General features: G+C 29.8%; 2 protein-coding genes across 2 annotated transcripts; both read right to left on the reverse strand.

Moving 5' to 3' along the window:
• Positions 1-18,916: 18,916 nt before the first annotated feature.
• BKA58DRAFT_405581 (uncharacterized protein) lies at positions 18,917-20,968 on the reverse strand (the record flags this gene model as incomplete). Its single annotated transcript, XM_046171908.1, has 8 exons — positions 18,917-18,919; positions 19,065-19,073; positions 19,267-19,275; positions 19,393-19,400; positions 19,559-19,818; positions 19,873-20,365; positions 20,450-20,706; positions 20,829-20,968. 8 exons carry the CDS (start codon positions 20,966-20,968, stop codon positions 18,917-18,919), a joined length of 1,179 nt encoding a protein of 392 aa, XP_046021577.1.
• A 932-nt stretch (positions 20,969-21,900) lies between these two features.
• BKA58DRAFT_322800 (AAA domain-containing protein) lies at positions 21,901-22,956 on the reverse strand (the record flags this gene model as incomplete). The annotated part of the gene is made up of 1 exon (XM_046167877.1): positions 21,901-22,956. The coding sequence occupies one exon, from the start codon at positions 22,954-22,956 to the stop codon at positions 21,901-21,903; it is 1,056 nt and encodes a 351-aa protein (XP_046021578.1).
• Between the last annotated feature and the right edge of the window lie 1,424 nt (positions 22,957-24,380).

The raw sequence follows: 24,380 nt of genomic DNA on the forward strand, positions 1-24,380 counted from the left end.
ATAGAGAGATTATTGTTTATACAGCTCTACTATCTATAAGCGCGTATACGTCTTAGTCTTATATAGATATAGTTATAAGTAACTACTTTACTTAACCTTTAGTTTTCTATACCTTTCTTAGAGTTGTTTAAAGTATACTTTTACTAGTGTAACTCTATCTCTAGCAGTATCTTAGTTTTTTACCTACTTACTTTTTCTTTTTCTAGGAAAGTAGCCTATATTAGTTTTAAAACTATAATAGATTATACGTCTATTATTATAGTAAAAGCTCTAATTAAGGTTTTTATAGAGTATCTTTTTCTTAGTAATTTTCTTTCTTAGCTCTGCCTTCTTAGCTTTATAGATAGAGTAGTCTGTTACTTTATAGATATTTAATAATAGAGTAATATAGTAGTAGTTGTCTACTTATTATACTTTCTTAAGTTAGTTATAGTAGAAGAAACATCTATTCTTATACTATAGCTATAGAAGTCTTTTATAGATTTCTACTTTCTTAGGCTTATAGAGGTAGTAGTTGTCTACTAGATATTTATCTTCCTATAGGTTTAGGTAATAACACTTTTTCTAGTTCTTATTATAATTCTCTTTATTCTTTTAGTATAACTCGCATTCTATTTTATAGTTATACTAGCACAATTCTTAGTATTCTCTAGTATCTTTTTCTTTAGGTCTTTTAAGGTTAGAAACCTCTATTTCTAAGTTCTTAAAATATAGTTATTAGTATATTACCTAATACCTAACTTCTTTAGCGTCTAGGTCTATTATTATAATTTAGTTCTACTTTGCGTAGTTGTTAGTATAGTGTACAGCATCTCTATATACCTAACACTAGTTCTTTGCTAGTTGTTTTAATACAACTCTATTCTTAACTTTCTAGTTAGTTTTCTTATAGAGGTCTATATCGCTAAGATTGTTATCTAGTTCTATCTAAGCTAGGTAGAGCGTGCTCTATCTAACTATTCTAATCTTAATAGCTACTTACTTACTTACTTTGCCTATAGAGTAGTCTTAGGCAAAGTATCTAACTTTACTATATTAGAGACATACCTTCTTATTATAACGCCTTTAGCGTTCTTTCTTAGAGAGACTATTCTGTTCTTTTTCTTAGAGTTTTCTATCTTTAGCCTTTTCTTATACTTTACTAGCTATAATAGTATTACTATCTTTATTATACCTTCTACGCTGTCTCTTTATATTAGCTATATTAGAGTAGAAGTATTTCTTCTAATTATTTTACTCTTATAGCCTATTATTAATATATATAGTAAGCTTAATTAACGCGTATAGTATTCTAGGCTTATTATAGTGTATAAAGCTATTCTTAACATTTTTCTTAAGGCCTACTTTAAAGACTATTTAAAGTGCTATATTATTCTAATTAATTCTAGCCTATAGTTACTTAAATTCTACTATATAAGCTACTATAGACTTAGTTTACCTTGGTTAAGTAATTTATTTCTTAGTCTAATTTTTTGCGTCTACTTCTCTAAAGATGCGTTCTATCTTATATTTAAATTCTATCTAACTTGCAAATGTAGTTTAGGTTTTCTTCTTAGTTCTATATTATATAATATTCTTAAGGTAACTATTTATGTATAGCTATATCTAATTAAAAGCTTTTTCTTTTAGGTACGTACTTACTATAAGAATCTTTTTCTAGTTATTAGGTACTTTATTAAACTCGTAGTATAAGTTAATATTAGTAAGGAATATTTATAGTTCTTCTTAACTTCTATTATACTTCTTAGGTAACGCTATCTTAGGTTTCTTTATAGTAGATAATTATTCATTAGAAGTAGCTATTAGCTAACTTATAAGCTAATTAATTATATTTTATATCTTAAGCATCTACTAAAACTAAACTTAGACTTATTACCTAAAGTGTCTAAGCTCTATAGCACTAAAAGTATTCTCTACCTCTAAGTTAGATATATCTAGTATCTTATTATTTACTAGTACTAGTACTAAGAGTTCTAGACTCTAGACTATATTATTCTAAGTAACTCTTAGAGCTAACATCTTTCTTAATTAGATAATCTAGTTATTATTTATATCTACTAAATCTATAGGTAGTTAAAGTATTATATAGAGTTAGGCTATACTTCTCTAGGCTTAGTCTATACTAAGGTAAGGTAGACTAAAGTAGTAGTCTATAAGGTTTGTCTAGTAATTTAGTAGAAAAGAGTTATTATAGAAGAACTTATAGGTAAAGATAATCTAATTCTATAAATAATAAAATAACTAGTTAATAATTTATATAAGAGATGAACTATTTAAGTTAACTATAATAAGTATAATAATAAAATCTAATATATTCTTATACTTATTACCTTAGGTTCTATTATCTCTAGCCTTCTATCTAAGAGAGAGGTTTAGAAGAACTATAGCTTCTCTAGCTCTACTAGCCTTCTAGAGGCCTAGTCTTAGTAAGATACTAATTCTAATTACGTAACTCTAAGCCCTGCGATTATTATTGCGTTTTAACTTAGTTATAGTTAGCCTTTAACCTCTTTACTCTATGTTAAGTAGAGAATTCTTTATGTTACCTATAACACTAGAAGCTCTTTATTATAAATGTTTTAGCAATCCTCTAGTTCTAAGAACTTATAGAAGTAATAGATAATTAAGTACTATTTACTTTTGTATAGCTAAATAGCGTAGCCTCTAAGTATAAAGTCTAATACATTAGTCTTAAAACGTAGTAGTTATTTTATTAAGAATATATAGAAGTATAGTAGAGTAATACTTATATTCTTAAGTATTCAGAAGGTGTTTTCTACTTTCTTACTTTATATAAAAGGTATTACAGTAGAGTGTTAATATAGAGCAGAGTAACAAAACGCAGTTAGTAACTCTATATAGTAATCTTAATATAGGTATATTTCCTAAACACCTTATATTTGCTATATATAGCTATAGATATTAATAAAGCTCTCTCTTAGTTACGTTTACTATAGATTTAGTACTTTAATAACAATATGCTTATAGGCGTAATAGTAATAAAAGCGTTTCTAGTAAGCTTAAGAGTAAGCTTAGAGATAGTAATAAGTAAGCTATAAATCTAAAAAGCTATATAAATGTTAAAATATTCTCTATCTAGAAGTTAATATAGAAATAAGCTTTCTAAGCTATAGAGATAAGTACTAATAGTAATAATAGATAGCTCTTATTAGTAAGAGAGCTAGAAATAGAAACGTAGTATAATATTAAATAGAAGCCTTTCTATTAACTATAGAACTTAGTAGGCAACTATAGTAGAGGTAGTGTTAAACTATAGTAGTACTACTTTAAGAGTAAACTATAGTTAAAAATTAAGTTAAACTATAGTACTATATAAGTTAACTATAGTTAAAGATAGTATTAAACTATAGTACTATAAGTGTAGAGATTTTTATAAGAGTCTAGTTTAGAGTTAGAAAAGCGTAGCTATAAGAGAATAAAACCTCTCTCTTGCGCTAGAGATACTTCTCTTTATTCTTTATCTTTAATTCTAATTTTAATTCTAATACTATTTCTAAGAACAATAATAATACTAATACTAATAATAATACTAATAATAATATAATTAACATAAACTATAAGTTATGTCTAATACTTAAGCGTATATACTCTAAGTATAGGTTATAGCCTACTACCTAGAAAATAGCAAATAACTACTACTATAGTCTAAGTAATGTACTAGAGAAGATTATTCTTAATAGAAGAGTTAGGCTAAAGTACGCTAGTAGCTAGATTAGCTATACTTATAGCGATAACTTTAACGTTAATAATAAGAAATTCCTAGATAAGCTATATAGTAATACTGTATTAGTAATTATTATCTTCTTAGTAGACGCAGTACTTATAGAATAGAGGTTAAACTTCTTAGCTACTAAGTAGGCCTTTACAAAAGTATAGTTATAGTAACTCTAGTATCTTAAAAAAAAACTTCTTAATATATAAGTTCTAATAATATCTTAGAAGAAAGACTTTATTAAAATTACTCTAGAAAACCTTTATAAGAGGTAGAAGCTAAAGGTCCTTTACTATATCTACGCAATACATAATCTTAAGCGCAGTATTCTATTATCTTTATAGCTATAGTAAAGAACTTAAAGACTTATAGATATAGATAGAGAATAGGTAAGTAGATAATAGTAAATATAGATAGTAGCTGTAGCAGTTACATAATATAGCTACTAATATAGCTAGGCTTATAGATAATTGCGTATAGAATATAGGTTGCTAGTAATCTTATAGGTGTTATGTAGGTGTCTTAGGTTAGGCTTTATACTAGTGCAGGTAGACTTAACCTAGGTTTTCTTTTAGTATTGCTTAATCGCATAAGGCTAGTATTAGTGCTACTAGTTAATAATCTAAAGAACTATTAGTAATGTAGAATAAATGTAGAGTGCGTTGCAATAATTGCGCGCGTGAAAACAGTTGTCTTAGGAATTATAGAATACAGCGTAAAGTTGTTAGGCGCAAATCTAGGCTTACGTTAGAGATTTTTGAGTTTACTATTAGGTCTAATACAGTAACGCGTTATCGCGTAATTCTAAAAATAGTACACTGTAGGCCCTGTCTCTTAGGCCTAGGAAGGTTTATTATATTCTATGTATAAGTAGATATACTAGTAATCTTAGTTATATTTCTACGCTATAAACTTATATGTAGTTTTTTTATATACTAATTATATCTATATAATAGATTAGAGGTTATTATAACTTAGAAAGTAGAGTACTATTTATTTATTCTATAGGTAGATAGAAAAGCTATCTATCATATATTTAAACTAATATTTACTATACTTAAGTATACTATAAATTTATCTTAGGTACTATTTAGTTTTTTACTTATTACTTATATAAATTATATAAGTATTATATACGTATACTATCTATAAGAGCTTAACGTGCTTAAGGTTCTAGTAGTTTAGCTAGTAATATATATTAGTAGCTTAGCTAATTTTATATACTTTGCGCATATATAGTATTAGAGGTATCTTAGGTACCTCTACTAGCTTAGTAGACTTTTATATAGGTTTTTTTTATAAAACCTACGCGTTTTTAGTCTATTTATATAACTTTTTTTTATCTACTTCTTTTTTAGTCTAGAATTTGTTTAGTAAGTTATAATATATATTAAACTTCTTAAATTCTTTAGTTAAGCTGTGTAAGTTTAAAAAAGTTATTTTAAGTTTGTTAAAATAGCGTTATAAAATGTCAATCTTAAATACTAAGTTAGTTAGGTATTATATTAGTTTCTTAGATAGAGGTGTCTATATAATAACTAGAGAAAAGTTTTTCTTATTTATTTCTACTAGTTTAGTAAGACTATATAAGTTATTATATATAACTTCTAGAATATTAGAAGTTTTATATACGTACATAATATTATCTTTATTTAGAAGCTATTATAGCTAGTTATTATATAGCTCTATTACTAGTATCTGATTACTAAGTATATATAGTAGAGCTAGTTAATAGTTTTTCTAGAACTTTTATATTTTTCTAAACTTAGTTGAGTTAATCTTAGTAATTTATAAGTTCTTAAGAAGTTTCTTATGTTTACTTTTTTCTTAAAAAGTATATTTCTCTAGAGTAATTAAAGTTAAGTTATCTAGTCTATTTATAATTTCTTTCTTAAATTCTTAGAGGTAGTAGTAAGCTAAAGTGATAATATTCTATTTCTCTGTATTAGTAAATTTTATAGGTTATAAGATATTAAGCTATCTTACTACTTTATCTTAGCTCTTGTAGTTCTATACTATATCACTTTTTTTACTATAGGCGTAGTAGTTAAACTTCTTATTTTTACCTTTCTTATTATAAAACTTTAGTTTTCTAGGTCTTTTATTAATATTATTAAAGTGTATAGGCTTGTAGCTATTTATAGCGTACAATCCTAAGATTTTAGGTACGTAGCTTTATTAATATTGTTAGTTAGAGTATAAATAGTAAAGTAGCTAACGCGCTTAGTTATTCTTATTTATATTTCTAGGTACTTACATTCTCTATGTAAATAGTTATTTTTCTAGCTATAGTTTATAGAGTTTATTATTAATATAAATTACTTTATTTATAAGTTTTTAAAGCGTAGTAACTTATTCTCTACTTCTTATAAGTTTCTATTATACTTAGAGCTTAAAACCTTATTTATATATTTATATTAAAGCGTAATTATTCTAGTTATTAGCTACCTAGTACTATTAGATTTTAGTAGTATAGTTAGTAGCAAAGTACGTCTAATATAGTTATTAGATTTTCTACTTAGTAATTACTACTTCTTAGAAGAGTAAGAAGACTTCTTATATCTTTATCTTAAAAGTATTCTAGTCTTTAACTAAAGTCTTAATATGTATATTATTATTATTCTATTCTATATATTATTAGATAAGAGGCGTAGTCTACTTTTTAGCGTTTCTTTATAGAAAAGAAGTAGCCTAAACAACTTAGTTATTGCTTTTAATCTTATTGCCTTTAAAGTAGAAGTATTAGTCTATTTAAAGTAGCTAGTACTTAAGCTACTTTTAGTTACTATTATAGGTATTAGACCTATTACTCTTATTAGATACTCTAGTAGTATAATAAGTAGTAGAAGTATCTATCTCTATATTACTTATCTTAAGAGTATTTAAAATATTAAGAATATTCTTTAAGTTTATTTTTAGAGACAAGTAAGTAAAGTAGAATAGAGTAGTATACTAGCATAATTAGTAGATCAATGTAATAGTATAGAAGTGTAATAGTATAATTAGTAAATTAATATAATATTATAAAGGTTTTATAGAAAGAAGTATAATTCTTAGATTAAATACTAAAGTCTTACATAAAGTTAAATATACTAAACTATAGAAATATAGTGTCTAAGCTATATACTTATATAGTAGTTATAGTAACTTCTAATAATAGTAGGTAAACCTTTCTAGAAGTAGTTATAATAGTTATAATTACTTCTAGTAATAGTTCTTAGTAAAGTAAGTAATAACTCTTAGTAGAGTAATTAGTTATATAACTACTAATAGTTATTACCTTAGAGGGTTATTATTTAAGTTCTAAGTTGTGTAGTGCGGTTACAGCGTAGTTATTAGCGTTTTAACTCTAGGTTGTAATATCTATAAGTACCTTAGAATCTTTATTATAGTATACCTAGATAATATACTAGTATACTCTAGTAGATTACTTAAAAAACATATAGAATATATTAAGAAAGTACTTAGAAAGATTAAGAAATATAAGCTATACTTATAGCTAGAGAAGTATAAGTTCTATATTAAAAAGATAGAATTTCTAGGCTTTATTATATCTATAGAGAGAGTTAAAATAAACCTAAAGAAAATTATAGCTATATAGAAATAGCTATAACCTAAAATAGTTAAGAATATATAATTCTTTCTAAAATTTACTAATTACTACTAGAAGTTTATTAAGAATTACTTAAAGACTATAGTACCTCTCTTAGAGATTATAAAGAAAGAAATAAAATTTAAATAGAATATAAAAAATTAAGAGGTATTTAATTAAATTAAGTAGATCTTTCTTAAAGCACCTATACTAAAGATATATAATTCTAGATAAGAAACGTAAGTTAAGACTAACGCGTTAGATTATATACTTAAAGTAATATTATTATAGTAGTACCTAGAGAAGAAATAGAGACTAGTATTCTACTATTTAAATAAGTTCTCTAGAGTAAAACTTAACTATAATATTTATAATAAGAAACTACTTAGAATAGTAGCTACCTTTAAATAGTAGAAAGTTTAATTACTAAAACTACTATATATAATTAAGGTTTTTACTAATTACTAGAACTTAGTAAGCTTTATAATAACTAAGAAACTTAACTAATAATAAGTTTAATATACTAAGATAATAGCTTAGTTTAACTTTAGAATAACGTATTACACTAGAATACTTAATAGAGTAGTAGACACTCTAAGCTAGAGGTCTAATCTATAAGAAGAAAATTATAAAAAACTATATAACACTATATTTAAGAAGATGCCTAATAGTATACTATAATATAACTAGCTAGAACTAGCTAAGGTAGCTGAGGTAGCTAAGTAGGTAGAAATACTTTAGTAATAATAGTAATAGAAAGTAGCTAGCTAGTAGTTTAAGCCTAATAAAGATAGCTTTAATAAACTACTATAAGATAAATAAGAATACTAAGATATAATTTAAAAAAATTAAACGTATATACCTTTATATATAAGATTAAGTTTTTTCTAAAGACTATATAAATCTCTAGAATATAGATATACATTAACTAAAGAAATAGTTAAGCAACTAGCTAAGGTGTCTATAATACTACGCTTATAAGCAAAGGTGTAGAATATCTTAAGTAACTATTTAGCTTATTATTAAAATAAGCCTAAAAGATATAAGCTCTATAGTCTACTATAACTCTTATAGCTACTAACTAAACTATAAGCTAGCGTAAGAATAGACTTTATAGTAAAGCTTCTAAAATTATTAGAACTAGAATTAGAATAACCTTATAATATAATTCTAGTAATTGTGTATTAATTAACTAAAGAAGCAAAGTTTGTGCTAATAAAAGAAACTATTATAGTAGAAGACTACGCGTATAAAGTCTCTAAAGTATTAATATTAGAGTATAGTATACTAGAAGAATTTATAATAGATAGAGATAAACTATTTACATCTAAGTACTAGATAACATTTCTAGCAAAATTAGGTGTAAAGAAGAAGCTATTAACTAGCTTCTACTCTAAAATAGATAGCTAGACAGAATAAATAAACTAGACACTAGAATAGTATCTAAGAATATACGCTAATAAGCTATAAGATAACTAAGTTAAACTTTTACTAATAGCACAATTAGCTTATAATAGTATAAAATTAGTAACTATAAAGTACTTGCTACACTACGCAAACTATAAATATAAGCTAACTACTTATTAAGATCTAAAAAATATAGAAAGTATTATAGTAGGCGTATATAATAAAGTCTACTTTATATAAAAACTATATAAAGAACTAAGTAAGAATATTACTTATAGAAACTTTATAATATCTAAAGTAGGAAATAAATAAAGAATTAAGAGACTAACTTTTAAGAAAGAAGATAAAGTTTTTTTATTATAATAGAACCTAAAAACTAAGCAACTAAGCAAAAAACTAGATAACCTCTAAGTAGAACTACTTAAAATTCTAGAGAAAATAGGTATAGTAAATTATAAATTTTAACTACTACTAAGTATATATATTTACTTTATCTTTTATAAGAAACTTCTAGAACTAGCACCTCTAGATACTAAGCTAGTAATAGATATAGAGCTTAAAATAATAAGTATAAAGTTAAAGAAATTAGAAACCTATACAAAATTAGTTGTTAGTAGAAATACTTAGTTAAGTAGTAAGAATAGCTAGAGAGCTAGAATACTTAAGAACTAAAGAAAAGCTTAATAAACTATAAGTTACTAGTACTTAAGTACTATTAGAAACACCTAGAGAAGTAAGAACTAGGTTCTTAAGAGAAAGAAAGTAATTAAAAGAAAAGTTTAAAGAAGCGTTAGCCTATAACTAGCCTAAGTTAGTTAATAGTCTAGATAGTAATTGTTTAGTTATTAGAAAATCTATACTAGAGGCAGAGTTTCTCTTAGCTTACTCTTTTACATAGTTTTATAAAATTAAGATAGTAAGAGCTTAATAAGTAAATATTTACTTCTACGCCTTAGCCTCTAAAGGCTAAAGTTTACTCTAAGCTAGCTAAGCCTTTAAACGCGTAACTTTAAAATACTTTTAATATTTCTTTTACTATACTTTTTTCTACTCTTTCTTAGAAATAAATAGACTACACTTAGCTTTTATAGAAATACACCTAGTATAGTAACTAGTTGTAGTATCTATAAAATAATAAAGATTCTTCTTTTTATACTACTTATAGCGAAAAGATATCTTTAGACCTTACTCTCTTATATAATTAGCGCAAGTACGTTATTTAGAAGTTAAGCTTTAGAAATAGATATAATAAGAAGATAGAACTTTAGATATAGTTAGAGACGCTAGAAGTAAAAAGAGGTAGCTATAATAGCCTAAGGCCTACTAACCTTATATACAGCTAACGCCTTAACAAGTAGTATAAAAAAATAAATTTAGAGTGTTAGAATGATACGTCTAAGAGAGAGAATAATATTGTAAGTAATAAAGAAGAATTCTCTTAATATTAGAGGTATAGAGTTAGAGACTAACTAGAACCTCTAATAAAAGGTAATAATTATTATAGAGCTAGAAGTTGTATAATATACTATTCTACTAAGGCTAACTATCTAGAATAGTAGAGTACTAAGAGATAGTAACACTATTCTAGAACTTCTACTAAGTTAGAAAAAATAGAATAGTAGAACTTAAGGTAATAGGTATAAAAATATATTAGATTTTATTAGTATACTTATTACAGTAGAGTGTTAATGCAGAGTAGAGCAACAAAATGTAGTTAGGTAACTTATTATAATATTCTTAATATAGGTGTATTTCCTAAACACCTTATACGCGCTATATATAGCTATAAAAAATTAATAAAACTCTATCTATAATGTTTACTATAGATCTAGTGTATTAATAATATAATTATAAGTAGTAATAGTAATAGAGGCTTCTTATAGACTTAGAGGTAGACTTAAGAGTGTATATAGTTAAGCTATAGAGCTATATTCTCTCTCTAAAGAGATTAACGTAGAAGCAAGCTTTTAAAATCATAATTAGATTACGCTAATAAAAAGAATAAGCGCATTAATAGACTAATATTAAATAGAAGCCTTTCTATCAACCCTAGAAGTAGGTAGATTAAAGATAGCTTTAAACTATAATACTACTACGTGTATAAACTTTAGGTTTAAAATAATATTATACTATAGAACTATAAGTCTAGAAGTATTTCGCGTAGTAAAAACGTAGTTTAAAGAATAGCTACTTTACATAGTATTTATATATAAAGTCTACGTACTTAAAGAATACTTCTCTTTATTTTATATCTTTCTAAATACTTCTATATACTTTAACATATTTATAAACATCTACTAATCTGTTTATAAACTACTAAGAATATATAGTATAGATTAACTTCTCTTCTATACTTATAATAAAGGCTTCTATTCTTAAAGATACTTAAGCTATTAAAGTAATAGAATATATAACTATAGTAAAGCTTACTACTTATAAGAGTAGCTTATTTAACTTTCTAGTTCTTACTAAGAACTCTAAGATAGCAGACCTAAAGGCCTTAGCTATATAAATAAGGCTAGTAAAGAGCTTTTAATATAATAGTATTAGAATTATAGTAGTAATTAACCTAAACTAAAACTACCTTATAGGCTTATATATTATAGCTATATAGTATCTAGCTTATATAGACCTCTTTCTTTCTACTATATAGATAATTGCGGAAGAATAGTTTAGTTAACTTTTAATACTAAATAAGAAACTAGCTAGTTTAGTAGTTATACTAGTAATTTAAAAAAAGCTTAAGTGTATTAAGATTATATATAATAACATTTCTATAAGCTAAAAGTAGGCGGCGCTTTACTAGCTTAAGGAGGCACTAGAATTATAGTATAGTATTAGGCTATACTAATAAACGCGCGATAAAGAGCAGAGTAGATAATTAAGATAATAGAGAATAGCGTAATATAGCTAATATAGCTAAGCTTATAGATAATTACGTATAGAATATAAGTTACTAGTAATTATATAAGTATCTTAGGTTGTCTTAGAGGCTTTATGCTAGTGCGGGTAGACTTACTAAGTTTTCTTTTAGTATTACGCAATTGTATAGAGTAAGTATTAGTACTACTACTACTACTAATTAATAACCTAGATAACTATTAGTTATATATAATAAATGTAAAGTAGTTAGCGCGTTATAATTGCGCGCGTAGTAATTATTGTGTTAGTAGTAGTAGTAGTAGTAGTATAGATATAAGTATTATAATAAGGCGTAAATCTATACTTATATTAGAGATTTTTAAGTTTGCTATTAGGTAACATAGTACTACGTTATCGCGTAATTCTAAAAAAAGTACTCTGTAGGTTCTGTCTCTTAGGTCTAGAGAGGTCTCTTCTTCTATAAATATCTTCTTTTATATAATTTCTATTATACAGATACTTTATTAGCTACTTTGAGTTTAGCATTACGCTTAGTTATTAATACTAAAGAGTGCGCTATTATCTCTACTCTCTTTATAAGCTTTTTAACAGCCTTAACTATAAAGATTAGTAAGCTATCTATATACCTCTAAAACCTTTTAAGAGCTAGCTTTTTTTAGACTTTAATTCTAAAGTTTTACTTAGAGTTTATTACTACTAGAGACTATTCATAATAGTAAGTAATAGTAAAGTATATAACTAAATATTAAATATTAATAATATAGTCTCTAGATTTAATAGAACTAAGCTAGCGCCTTAAAAGCCTTCTAGAATAGAAATATTTATAATTAGAGTATTCTAAATAGTAATAAAGTATAGTAAGAACTCTATTTAAGTAATATAAGTAATTTTATTATATATTAGCTTCTTAGCTTCGCACCTATACGCCTTCTTTAGTAACGTAAGACACCTAACCTTAAGTAGCTATAGTAGATATAAAGAGTACGTAGGTATATAGAGAGTAATTATCTTATTCTTCTTATAGAGCTAGTAGAGATTAATTAAGTTATAGCTTTTATAGCTCTTAATAACTAGTAGATAATAGCTACTAATAACTCTCTCTTTTATATACTTATAAAAGTACTCTAGCTACTTAATACTAAGTATATTTATTTTTTAGCTATTCGTAGAGACTCTAATAACCTAATTTTTTAGTAAGTCTTCTTCTTTATACTATACTAAGAGGTAGTACTTACTAGTAAAGATAATAAAGAGTAGAATTATCTACTTTATTACGTTAATACTCTAAATAGCTAAAACCTACTTCTAATAAATTCACTATCCTCTCTAGGCCTAAGAGACAGAACTTATAGTATACTTCTTTTAGAATTATGTAATAACGCGTTACTATATAAAAGAGACTTAATAGTAAACTTATAAATCTCTAGCGTAAGCCTAGATTTGCGCCTTATAACTTTGCGCTGCATTCTATAATTACTAAGACAACTATTTTTACACGCGCAATTATTATAACACGCTCTATATTTATTTTATATTACTAATAGTACTTTAGATTATTAACTAATACTAATACTAGCCTTATATAACTAAGCAACACTAAAAGAAAACCTAGTAAGTCTATCTACACTAGTATAAAGCCTAAACTAAGACACTTACATAATGTCTATAAGATTACTAGTAATCTATATTTTATACGCAATTACCTATAAGTCTAGGTTTATTAGCTATATTATATAACTACTATAGCTAGTATCTATATTTACTATTATCTATCTACTTGTTCTCTATTTATGCTTATAAGTCTCTTAGTTCTTTACTATAGCTATAAAAATACTAGAATACTATATTTAAAATTATATATTATATAAACATAGTAAAAGACTTTTAGCTTCTACTTTTTATAAAAGTTTTCTAAAGTAATCATAATAAGTCTTTTTTTTAGACTATTATTAAGACTTATATATAAAGAAGTTTTTCTTTAATTTACTAGAGTTACTATAACTATACTTTTATAAAAGCCTACTTAGTAGCTAAGAAGTTTAATCTTTATTTTATAAGTACTATATCTACTAAAAAGATAATAATTACTAATATAGTATTACTATATAGCTTATCTAGAAATTTCTTATTATTAATATTAAAGTTAGTACTATAAGTATAGCTAATCTAGCTACTAGTATACTTTAGCCTAACTCTTTTATTAATAATAACTTTCTTTAGTATATTACTTAAACTATAGTAGTAGTTATTTACTATTTTCTAAGTAGTAGGCTATAATCTACGCTTAAAGTATATACGCTTAAGTATTAAATAGAACTTATAGTATATATTAATTATATTTTAATTAGTATTATAATTAGTATTAGTATTATTATTATTCTTAGAATTAGTATTAAAATTAGTATTAGAATCAGAATTAAAGATATAGAATAAAGAGAAGTATCTCTAGTGTAAGAGAGAAGTTTTATACTTTTATAGCTACGCTCTTCTAACTCTAAACTAGACTCTTAGAGAAATCTTTATACTTATAGCACTATAGTTTAATACTTTTTTTAACTATAGATTACTCTTAAAGTAGTACTACTATAGTTTAATACTACTTTTACTATAGTTACCTACTAAGCTCTATAGCTAATAGAAAGGCTTTTATTTAATATTATACTATATTTCTATTTATAGCTCTTCTACTAAGAAGAGCTACCTATTATTATTATTAGTACCTACTTCTATAGCTTAGAAAGCTTATTACGGTAGAGTGTTAATATAGATTAGAGTAACAAAACGTAGTTAGTAACTCTATATAGTAATCTTTATATAGGTATATTTCTTAAACACTTTATTTTTGCTTTATATAGCTATAAGTATTAATAAAACTCTTTTTTTATATTATTTATTATAGATTTAGTATATTAATAATAATGTTCTTATAAGTGTAATAGTGATAAAGGCGTTTCTAGTAGACTTAGAAGTAGGCTTAAAAGTAGTAATATGCCGGTGCACAGGGTTCCTTAGCGTGAATCGGCTATTTGATTATCTGAAGATTGCTAAGAACAAGAACTTCGACAGATAAGAACACAAGAGAAGGCAATAGCATAAGAGCATCTTTTAGATTATCTTTTTAATCTTTGTTCTTAAGACGAGGATAGCTTTTTAGATACTCGACACTTGTACAGTACTTGAGACTAGAGAATCTCTCTAGAATAGGATCTCTTCCTACTAAACCAGCGCCTACATATCTCTTTACTTATGCTAAACTACTTTATATACTCGTAGCAGTACATCTTTATATCCTCTAACACCTATACAGTAATAAGTAAGCTATAGATCTAAAGAGCTATATAAATATTAAATTAATTTTTATCTAGAAGTTAATATAGAAATAAGCTTTCTAAGCTATAAAGATAGATACTAATAGTAATAATAGATAGCTCTTATTAGTAAGAGAGCTAGAAATAGAAACGTAATATAATATTAAATTAAAGCCTTTCTATTAGCTATAAAACTTACTAGGTAACTATAGTAGAGGTAGAGTTAATTATAGTAGTGCTACTTTAAGAGTAAACTATACTTAAAGATTAAGTTAAACTATAGTGCTACATAAGTTAACTATAGTAAAAGACAGCATTAAACTATAGTGCAAGTGTAGAGATTTCCGCAAGAGTCTAGTTTAGAGGTAGCTACAAGAGTAAAAAACCTCTCTCTTACGCTAGAGATACTTCTCTTTATCTTATATCTTTAATTCTAATTCTAATACTAATTCTAAAAATAATAATAACACTAATACTAATAATAATACTAATAATAATATAGTTAATATAAACTATAAGTTGCGTCTAATACTTAAGCGCATATACTTTAAGTACAGATTATAGTCTACTACTTAGAAAATAGTAAATAACTACTACTATAGTCTAAGTAATATACTAGATAAAGTTATTTTTAATAAAAGAGCTAGGCTAAAGTATACTAGTAGCTAGATTAGCTATACTTATAGCACTAACCTTAATATTAATAATAAAGAATTTCTAGATACGCTATATAGTAACGCTTTATTAGTAATTATTATCTTCTTAGTAGATAAAGTACTTATAAAATAGAGGTTAGATCTCTTAGCTACTAAGTAGGCCTTTATAAAAGTATAGTTATAGTAACTCTAGTATCTTAAAAAGAAACTTCTTAATATATAAGTTCTAATAATAGCCTAGAAAAAAGACTTTTTTAAGATTACTCTAGAAGACTTTTATAAAAAGTAGAAGCTAAAGGTCTTTTACTATATCTATATAATATATAATCTGAAGTATAGTATTTTTTTATTTTTATAGCTATAGTAAAGAACTTAAAAACTTATAGATATAGATAAAGGATAGGTAGATAAATAATAGTAAATATAGATAGTAGCTATAGTAGTTATATAATATAGCTACTAATATAGCTAGGCTTATAGGTAATTATCTATATAATATAGATTACTAGTAATCTTATAGATGTTATGTAGATATCTTAGGTTAGGCTTTATACTAGTATAGGTAGACTTACTAGGTTTTCTTTTAGTGTTACTTAATTATATAAGGCTAGTATTAGTACTACTAGTTAATAATCTAAAGCACTATTAGTAATATAGAATAAATATAGAGCGTGTTATAATAATTGCGCGTGTAAAAATAGTTGTCTTAGTAATTATAGAATGCAGCGTGAAGTTATAAGGCGCAAATCTAGGCTTATATTAGAGATTTTTAAGTTTACTATTAGGTCTAATATAGTAACGCGTTATTACATAATTCTAAAAAAAGTACACTATAGGTTTTGTCTTTTAGGCCTAGAGAGAGGCTTAGAAAGCTTATTTCTACGTTGACTTCTAGATAGAGAATATTTTAATATTTATATAGCTCTTTAGATTAATAGCTTACTTATTACTATTTTTAAGCTTACTTCTAAGTTTACTAGAAATACTTCTATTACTTTTACACTTATAAGTATATTATTATTAAAGTACTAGATCTATAGTAAATATTACTAAGAGAGAGTTTTATTAATACTTATAGCTATATATAGTAAATATAAGGTATTTAGAAAATACACCTATATTAAGATTACTATATAGAGTTACTAACTACGTTTTGTTACTCTACTCTATAATAATACTCTACTATAATAGCCTATCTCTTACTAACTAGGTTCTAGTTATAGACCTAGAGCAAATTATTAGCTATCTTTCTAATATTAGTAAGCTAAGGTAGGTATTCTTACTTTACTAGGTTTAGAATATATTAGATACTTACTACCTCTTCTTAGCTTTAGAGAGCTATTAATTTAGGTATTATATTATATTATTAAGACGTCTTAGTAAGTTATCTTTATAGTATACTCTTAGTAACGTTATAGGTAGCTATAGCACGTTATAGCTTGTGTATTGCGTTTTATTTAATAGTCTATAAAGTAAGCTTTAGATCTCTTTTATCTAAAACCTTTTTTACGTTACTTAGTTAAGGTATTATAGTGTGCTTAAAGTTTAGTTAGGTCTTAGCAAAAAGGTTCTACTCGTTTATTATTTGCGTTAAAAAATGTTAAAGTTAGACTAATTTTAATTTTCAATAAGAGTGCCTAGATACTTATTTACTTAACTTACTACTTAATACAAAAAACTATCTATAATTCTATATTAAGATACTAGAACTAGTATACTCTAAAATAATACTATAAGAAGCTATCTATCTAGAACTAGAAGAGAATAATATCTATAAGATTTAAACATTCTTATATATAGATAAGATAATAATAAAATAGAGTACTTAATTATATAGTTAGAGTATAATAAGAACTAAGCTATATAGAAACTAGATACAGATGTAATAAATTAGTATTAATAGCTTATAGAGTACTACTAAAGAACTTAGCATAGCTATATAAAGCTACTATTATATTAAAACTACTTAAAGTAGACTATATTTTAAGTAAAAAGACTATTTAAATAGACGCTACTAGATAATTTATAATCTTTATATTAATATTCTTACTTTCTACTTCTATTTCTAATATAAGAAATAGCGCCTTCTTCTACGTATACCTATTAGCCTGCACTAGTATCTTTATATAATATAGTAAACGCGCAATTACCTCTAATAATAACCTTTAATCTTTATCTTCTTTAACTTAAAACTTTTTCTTAGTTTTATCTAAAGAGGCTTAAGATTATTAATGTATAATTTGCTAAAACGCGCGTATTCTATAAACTTAATAGATAAATTTAGTATAATATAATAAAGCTTATTTTAAATAAGTACTTATTATAAGTAATAATAGAAACAAAATTAGTGTTAAGAGTTTTCTAGGTAAAATAGATTAAATATTTGTAAAACTTAGATAAGATAGTAGACCTCTAGAGCTTAAGATATACATAAAGCAACTCTACTTATAAGCTTAGTAAGACTAAGGTTAGATAATAAGAGACTTAATGCTTAGAAGAGAAAGATAGTATTATAATCTAGAGTTAAAATACTTATAACTATACTATAACTACACTATAAAACTTAGAACTAGAATAGTATTTCTTTAAAATAATAACTATTAGTAGTTATTTAACTAATTGCTCTACTAAGAACTATTACTAGAAGTAATACTAACTATTATAACTACTATTAGAAAGTTATACTTACTATTACTAGAAGTTACTATAACTACTATACCTCTATAATTTAGTGTATCTAACTTTATATAAGATTAAAGTATTTAGTCTAAGAATTATATTTCTTTCTAATAACTTCTTATAACATTATGTTAATCTACTAAGTATACTATTACACTACTGTGCTATTATATTAATCTATTAATTATACTAGTATAACTACCTCTATTCTACTTTACTTATCTATCTCTAAGAACTAACTTAAAGAATAACCTTAATAGTAAGCGTCTTAATATACTATATAAGCTTTATCTTATACTATTAGTAGATAAAAAGGTATATAAGCTTACAAAGCTAGATTTACCTCTAGTATTTTTAATTAAGCGTTTATTAGTTAGCACTATACTTTTTTATAACTTATATCTATATAAAAGTTACACTTTCTTTATATTAAATAATCTCTTTAATTACTTTATAAATAAGATTTATACTAGTAAAGTTATATTATAATTTGTATAGAGGTTGTTATATTATTGCCTAGGCATTACGCGATTAGAGCATTTCTCGCGCTAAGATAGTAGTACTTTACTAGGCCGTGTATTAAGCTAGCGCGTATATTTAGCAACCTTTTATATATAAAACTACGAAAATTCTTAATATTAATTTAGCTTTATTCTTATTACTAGAATAGATATTAAAGAAATTCTAGTACTAACTTTATAGAGAAAAAAAAGCTCTATATTTTAAAAAGGAATAATTTTAATTTTTTCTAAATAAAAGCTTTTTTAGATAAATAGTACAAAGAAGTATATATTAAATATACTTACTTTTAATTCCTATAAAGTATAGCTTTTAATTCTCTATAACTCTTCTATTTAAAGCTTTTTAAAATATTAGCTATCTTAATAGTTATTTTAAATTTAAGCTATTCTCTTAATAATTTAAATTTAAAGTTAAAAATCTAAGTAACTATTTAAGAATGTTAAAAAGCTTCTAATACTAAAGCTATAGAGAATAAAAAGGCTTTACTTTATAGAACTAAAAAAAAAATTATTATTTTAGTTTTAATAAAAATGTTTAGTATAGAGAAATTTAAATTTTATATTAGTAGTAAAGTATTCGTAGTTTTTATATTCTATGTAAAACTAAACATACTTTATGTACTTTTGTACATTTTATATTAGCAGAGTTATGTTAATTTAAAAAAGAGAGCTTTTTAAGATTCTACTAGTAAACAGTGGCTCAATTTGCGTGCCGGCTCAATTCGCGGCCCTGTACAGTAGCTATGTTCTAGATCGCAATCGAATCTTGGATACCTCACGCAACCCATACATCTCGAATTGAAGAACGACGCGACAGGCCATCGCACCAGCAAGGAACCTTCCAACGACCTCGAGCGCTGTGAACAATGACATAAACAAGTTGCTTGAAAGTACCATGGTTCCATAAAGGACTTGGACCCAGACCAGCAATCTGATTGCCCAGTCAAGTATCAACATCCAGTATTGTGTGCCTTTTGCCAAATTGTCTCTCTTCTTTCTCCCCATGCCGTTCTTGCTGAACGCCAGCGGCGTTACTTCCCTTATCGACCATTCTCTCACGCGCCCTGATGCTGGAGGACACTAAGAAACCAACAGGGGGTGTTGCGAAGACGCCTGCGATGGAGACTGATCTTCAAACTCGCTACCGAGATAGAGAACACATATCCCAAGCGCCTGGAGTGGAAGTGGAAGGAAGACCAAGAGTAATGGAAAGAAGCCTTCAGCCGTGTTACAGTATGTTCCAACAAGCGTTGAGATGAAGTAGATAGCCCAGAAGCTGAGCTGCCACCCCTGGATGACCGAGTTTGCCGCTGCTGTGCCAACGAGGATGTATTCAAAGCCACATATCAAGGCTTTGGCGCAGAGAGGGGCGACATTCAGCTTATCCGGCCAGAGAATGTCGTCCGATACACCCTCAGGTGCGTGACCTATGCTCCTTGCGGTCTCCAAAGCCGAACGGTCGCTCTCTAATGTCGGACAGGAACTACCCAGACTCATCAGGGTTGCCAATACCGGACGCTGCATGCCCAAGATCGCGATATCAGCCACCTTTGGTCCGATAAATTGCAGTGCCATGGGCAATAGACCTAGTATGACGGATACAATTGCGATCTCCGTCTTTCAAATTTCGCTGTAGTTTTCTAGGATGCAGGACACCAGGACCCAACCACCTCGCCCCAGATCAGCTTGCAGTTCCGTCCATTCCGCTGCGCAATTACTGTGCATGGGGTCTTGCAAGATAATATCCCAACCTCCTGCCGCGTAGAACTGCCTGAACTGTCCATTGTCGCATGCAAGAACCGGGGCAAAGCGTGAGTAGATGACAAGACCAACTAGGTTCTTCATTAGGTGGAAAAAATCTCCGACTAAGAAGCCATAGTCACGGAAGCTTGAAATAGCTGTAAGCATGTGGCTGTTGGCGCGATACCTATTAGTGCTATAAGCCAAAAGCAAACGGGACGGTCCGCAGGGGAAGGCCACATGGCAGAGCTTAGCATCCGGATGGCTTCATCAGCTAACATGCAGCTGAACTGGTCCCCTCAGCCGTACCTTCGGCGTGTCGTTGAGAGACATTTCATTCGACGGTGAGTAATTTGTGATGCAAGCCAGCGGTGCAGTGCTACCATCCGAGCGTCATCCCCACCAATGGCTGAGCCCCAGCATATCGTCGCAGTGGCCAAATCGGGCATGTCGGCGAGGTTTAGTTGTCAATTCGTCTCGTCGTATGTGCATGAAAGCAATATCAACGAACCAGTGGATGCGTTCTTGGCTCGAAATAGGGACCAGGTCTCACGTTGCGCCAGCGGTCCATCCCTGTGGCTATTGCACGACTACAGAAACCTGCGCGTGGATATATACTGGGGTGCATGCTTTGCGGAATGCCGCATGAAGTGCCATTTAATAGGTGTCGTATACGGTGTATTGTTGCTGAAATCTCATGAACTTCCCAGTGATGAAGTCTGAGCTTTTACTGCGACTCCATTATGGAAACAGGATCTCGTTCTTTCCAGAGGCCAAATTTTTGCCTTTTTACGTGTTTGTTCCACTTAGGTCATTAAGAGAGTGCAGGTCCAATCGCGGGTATGAATGCGTCGCGCTTTATTAGGCTATCTGAAAACCACGATCCTCATGGTTCGGGTCTTGAATTGTGACGTTCTGGTAGATGTCGGTAGCTGTAGGTGGAACGTCACACTGCATCCCCAAATCTCTCATAGTGCTAGCACAGAGCGAACAAAAGTTGGCGAGCCCATGGTACGCCGGCTACGCTGCTGTTGCGAGTCGATATAGAGAGAATATGGCATGTTGGGGCGCAAGGTTTCGCCAGTCACAATATACTTTAATTCTGCTTGGACAGGTGAACTAGTAAGATGTTTGTGTACACACACTGAATGTTGACGCCTCGAAACCGTAGATTCGTTGCTGAGTCGATAGCGTGCACATCCTTTGCATCATTAGATGCTGTGCTATGCTGCGCTGATATTTAATAATGCTACTATCCTACATGAACTCCGTCCCTTGTTATCCTACACCCTCCCAAACCAATATCGGAGAAGTCATCTCACCCAACATGATGCCTCTTGATTACGAACGCCCCTGTCTACCCTTTGCAAATACCCGTCCTTTAGATGGCGCCATTGTAAATATCCCTCAAGATCGGTCTGCCCTCGAATACGCCCCTCTTTCCTGCTGTAATGACTTTTCCGGGTATCCGCTTCTCTTCAGGACTTCCACTTGTGATTTTACCACCAATCCTCTTCTTCGGACTCCTAACGTTCACCTTGCCAGGTTTCGCTGTGAGATCGCCGAGTACTTTGCGCTTCTTCGAAGGACTGGGCGTTAGCCTGGGGCTCTTTGCCATCTTGCTGGTGAACATGGAAGAATTCGACTGTCTCACAGGTGTCTTGCTAGTTTGCGTGATGCTTTCGTCGAAGGAATGTGACTCCACCATGTCGGGTTGGAGATCAAGCACCCAGTCTTTCTCTCGGCAGAGGGCGACCATATCACGCAAAAGCTCGTTGCTTGATAATGTCTTCTCACTACCGATAATGACAAGTTTTGATCGCGCGCGTGTGAGAGCGACATTGACGCGTCTACGATCCTTTAGAAGATCACCGACTGTGCCGTTCTCGTTGCTTCGTACGCAAGACACGATGACGACTTCTTTGTCCCGACCTTGAAATTTGTCCGCAGTATGTAGCTCGACTCCAGCACAACCTCGACCACTGATAGTGGGAGCAGCAAATTCGGAGATCTGTGTTTGGGTGTGTGCAGAAGCGAGGCTTTGTCGCAGCAAGGCGAGCTGTGAACGATAGAATGCTATGATTCCAACTTCTCCGGCGGGGACACCCAGGCTGAGAAGAGACACCGTGAGCTGCGTGACAAGCCGTGCCTCTAAGGTGTTGGTGATGCGTGATCCAAATTGCGCTTCTAGGGTTGATGAGATGAGATCGGTGTTGATGAACACGACAGGTTGATCTGGCGATAAGGAACGAGAGATCCAACAGTGTGTTACATTAGTGCCAGTACAAGCCTCTACCACACTCGATTTTGATTGCTGCGGACCATGGTGGTAAGCAGTGAGACCGTCAGGCCGGAGGAGTTCGAGCTTGCGGGAAGCGACAGCAGCCGTACCACACTTCAGTCGTCCTGAGTAGATGAAGGTGTTTGACAATAGCATGACCTCAGCACACATTCTATACTGATGCTCCAAACTGACGACGGCTTGTGGGTGAGCCTCACAAAGGAGCTTGAACAGGGACACATCCAGTCCACCCTCCATGGCTTCCTTGTTCTGGACCAGCGGGGGCAGCTGGTAATGATCGCCCACCAAGATGAACTTCTGAGCCATGCGAATTGGCCCCAAGCATACAGGTAAGGTGATCTGAGATGCTTCATCAACGATGCAGTAATCGAAGACGCGCCGGCTGAACAGGGGATGATTGATGGTTAGACACGTCGTAGCCACGACAGGCGGTTGCATCCACGATCGCTCAAGCTCTTCAAGACTATCTTTCGGTTCCGCAGCAAGCGTGGCAAACTCTCTGACTTCAGGGTGGATTTTCTTCGCAGCGCCTAAGCGAAGTATGCCGATCTTATCATCTCGAATCTTGAGAAGAATGTTGTCAACGGCGGTATGAGTGTACGAAGTAAGTAGAACACTCTTGCCTTTCGCGACCAGTGTACGAATGATGTGCGCGATTGTAGTTGTCTTTCCGGTTCCCGGCATACCCAACACTAGAGCATAATCTTTTGCAGACATGACCTTTGCCACAGCGGCGCGCTGATCAGAGTTCATGGACATTTGTGATGACTGAGGTAGTGACCATGCATCTGGCACGGGCTTGAACGCAGGAGCTCGACCATCTACGATTAAAGCGCGAAGGTCATGGGCTTTATAAACGTTGTTGTCCATGATCTGGATGAGGTTGTTGCGGGCTGCGGCCATGCCGTTGCTGAACTCGTCTTTATCAAGACGATATAGCACTAGCTCTTCATCAACTTGATAATTCGCTGCGGTCTCACCCTCTTTGGTGACCTCCATGATACCGGTAAAGGTTTGGTTGACTTGTGAATGGAACTCGGGCAGCTTGGTCCGGGAGTTGTGCAGGCGTCTGTCAACAGCCACAGTTATGCGACGCCTCTTTACGTTGGTGACGTATCCATTGGCCAACGCGAAGTGGCCTTGCTCATCCGAAACCACGACAGGCTCTCCAGCGATGAGCTGGGACTCAGTGAAAGAAAATCCTGGGGCCGGCTGTTGTTTGATGAAAGTGTAGTTGTAGCGGTTGATCTTCTGACCATTCTTGTCTTCGTGTGCAGATCCGGGCTCCAAGATCACGTTTGAGAAACAGCGACCGAGCTTCTCCCGTTCAGTGCTCAACATGGTCCACAGTTCTCGTCGAAACTTCATCATGTCCGTCTCTTCCTTTGTCAACAACGTGTCCCACTTCTTCATGAACTCTTGATGAGAAGGTTGCAGTGGCTTGACAAGCTCGTCATATTTTCCCTTCGCCTTCGGGTTCAACATCTCGCCTTTTCCGTCTTCAACGAGATTATGGTAGAGGAAGCAAGGCTCCTGTGCGTAACATTTTTGACACTTGA

Source organism: Alternaria rosae, assembly GCF_020736505.1.
Source record: "Alternaria rosae strain MPI-PUGE-AT-0040 chromosome Unknown BKA58scaffold_10, whole genome shotgun sequence".
NCBI lineage: Eukaryota > Fungi > Ascomycota > Dothideomycetes > Pleosporales > Pleosporaceae > Alternaria > Alternaria rosae.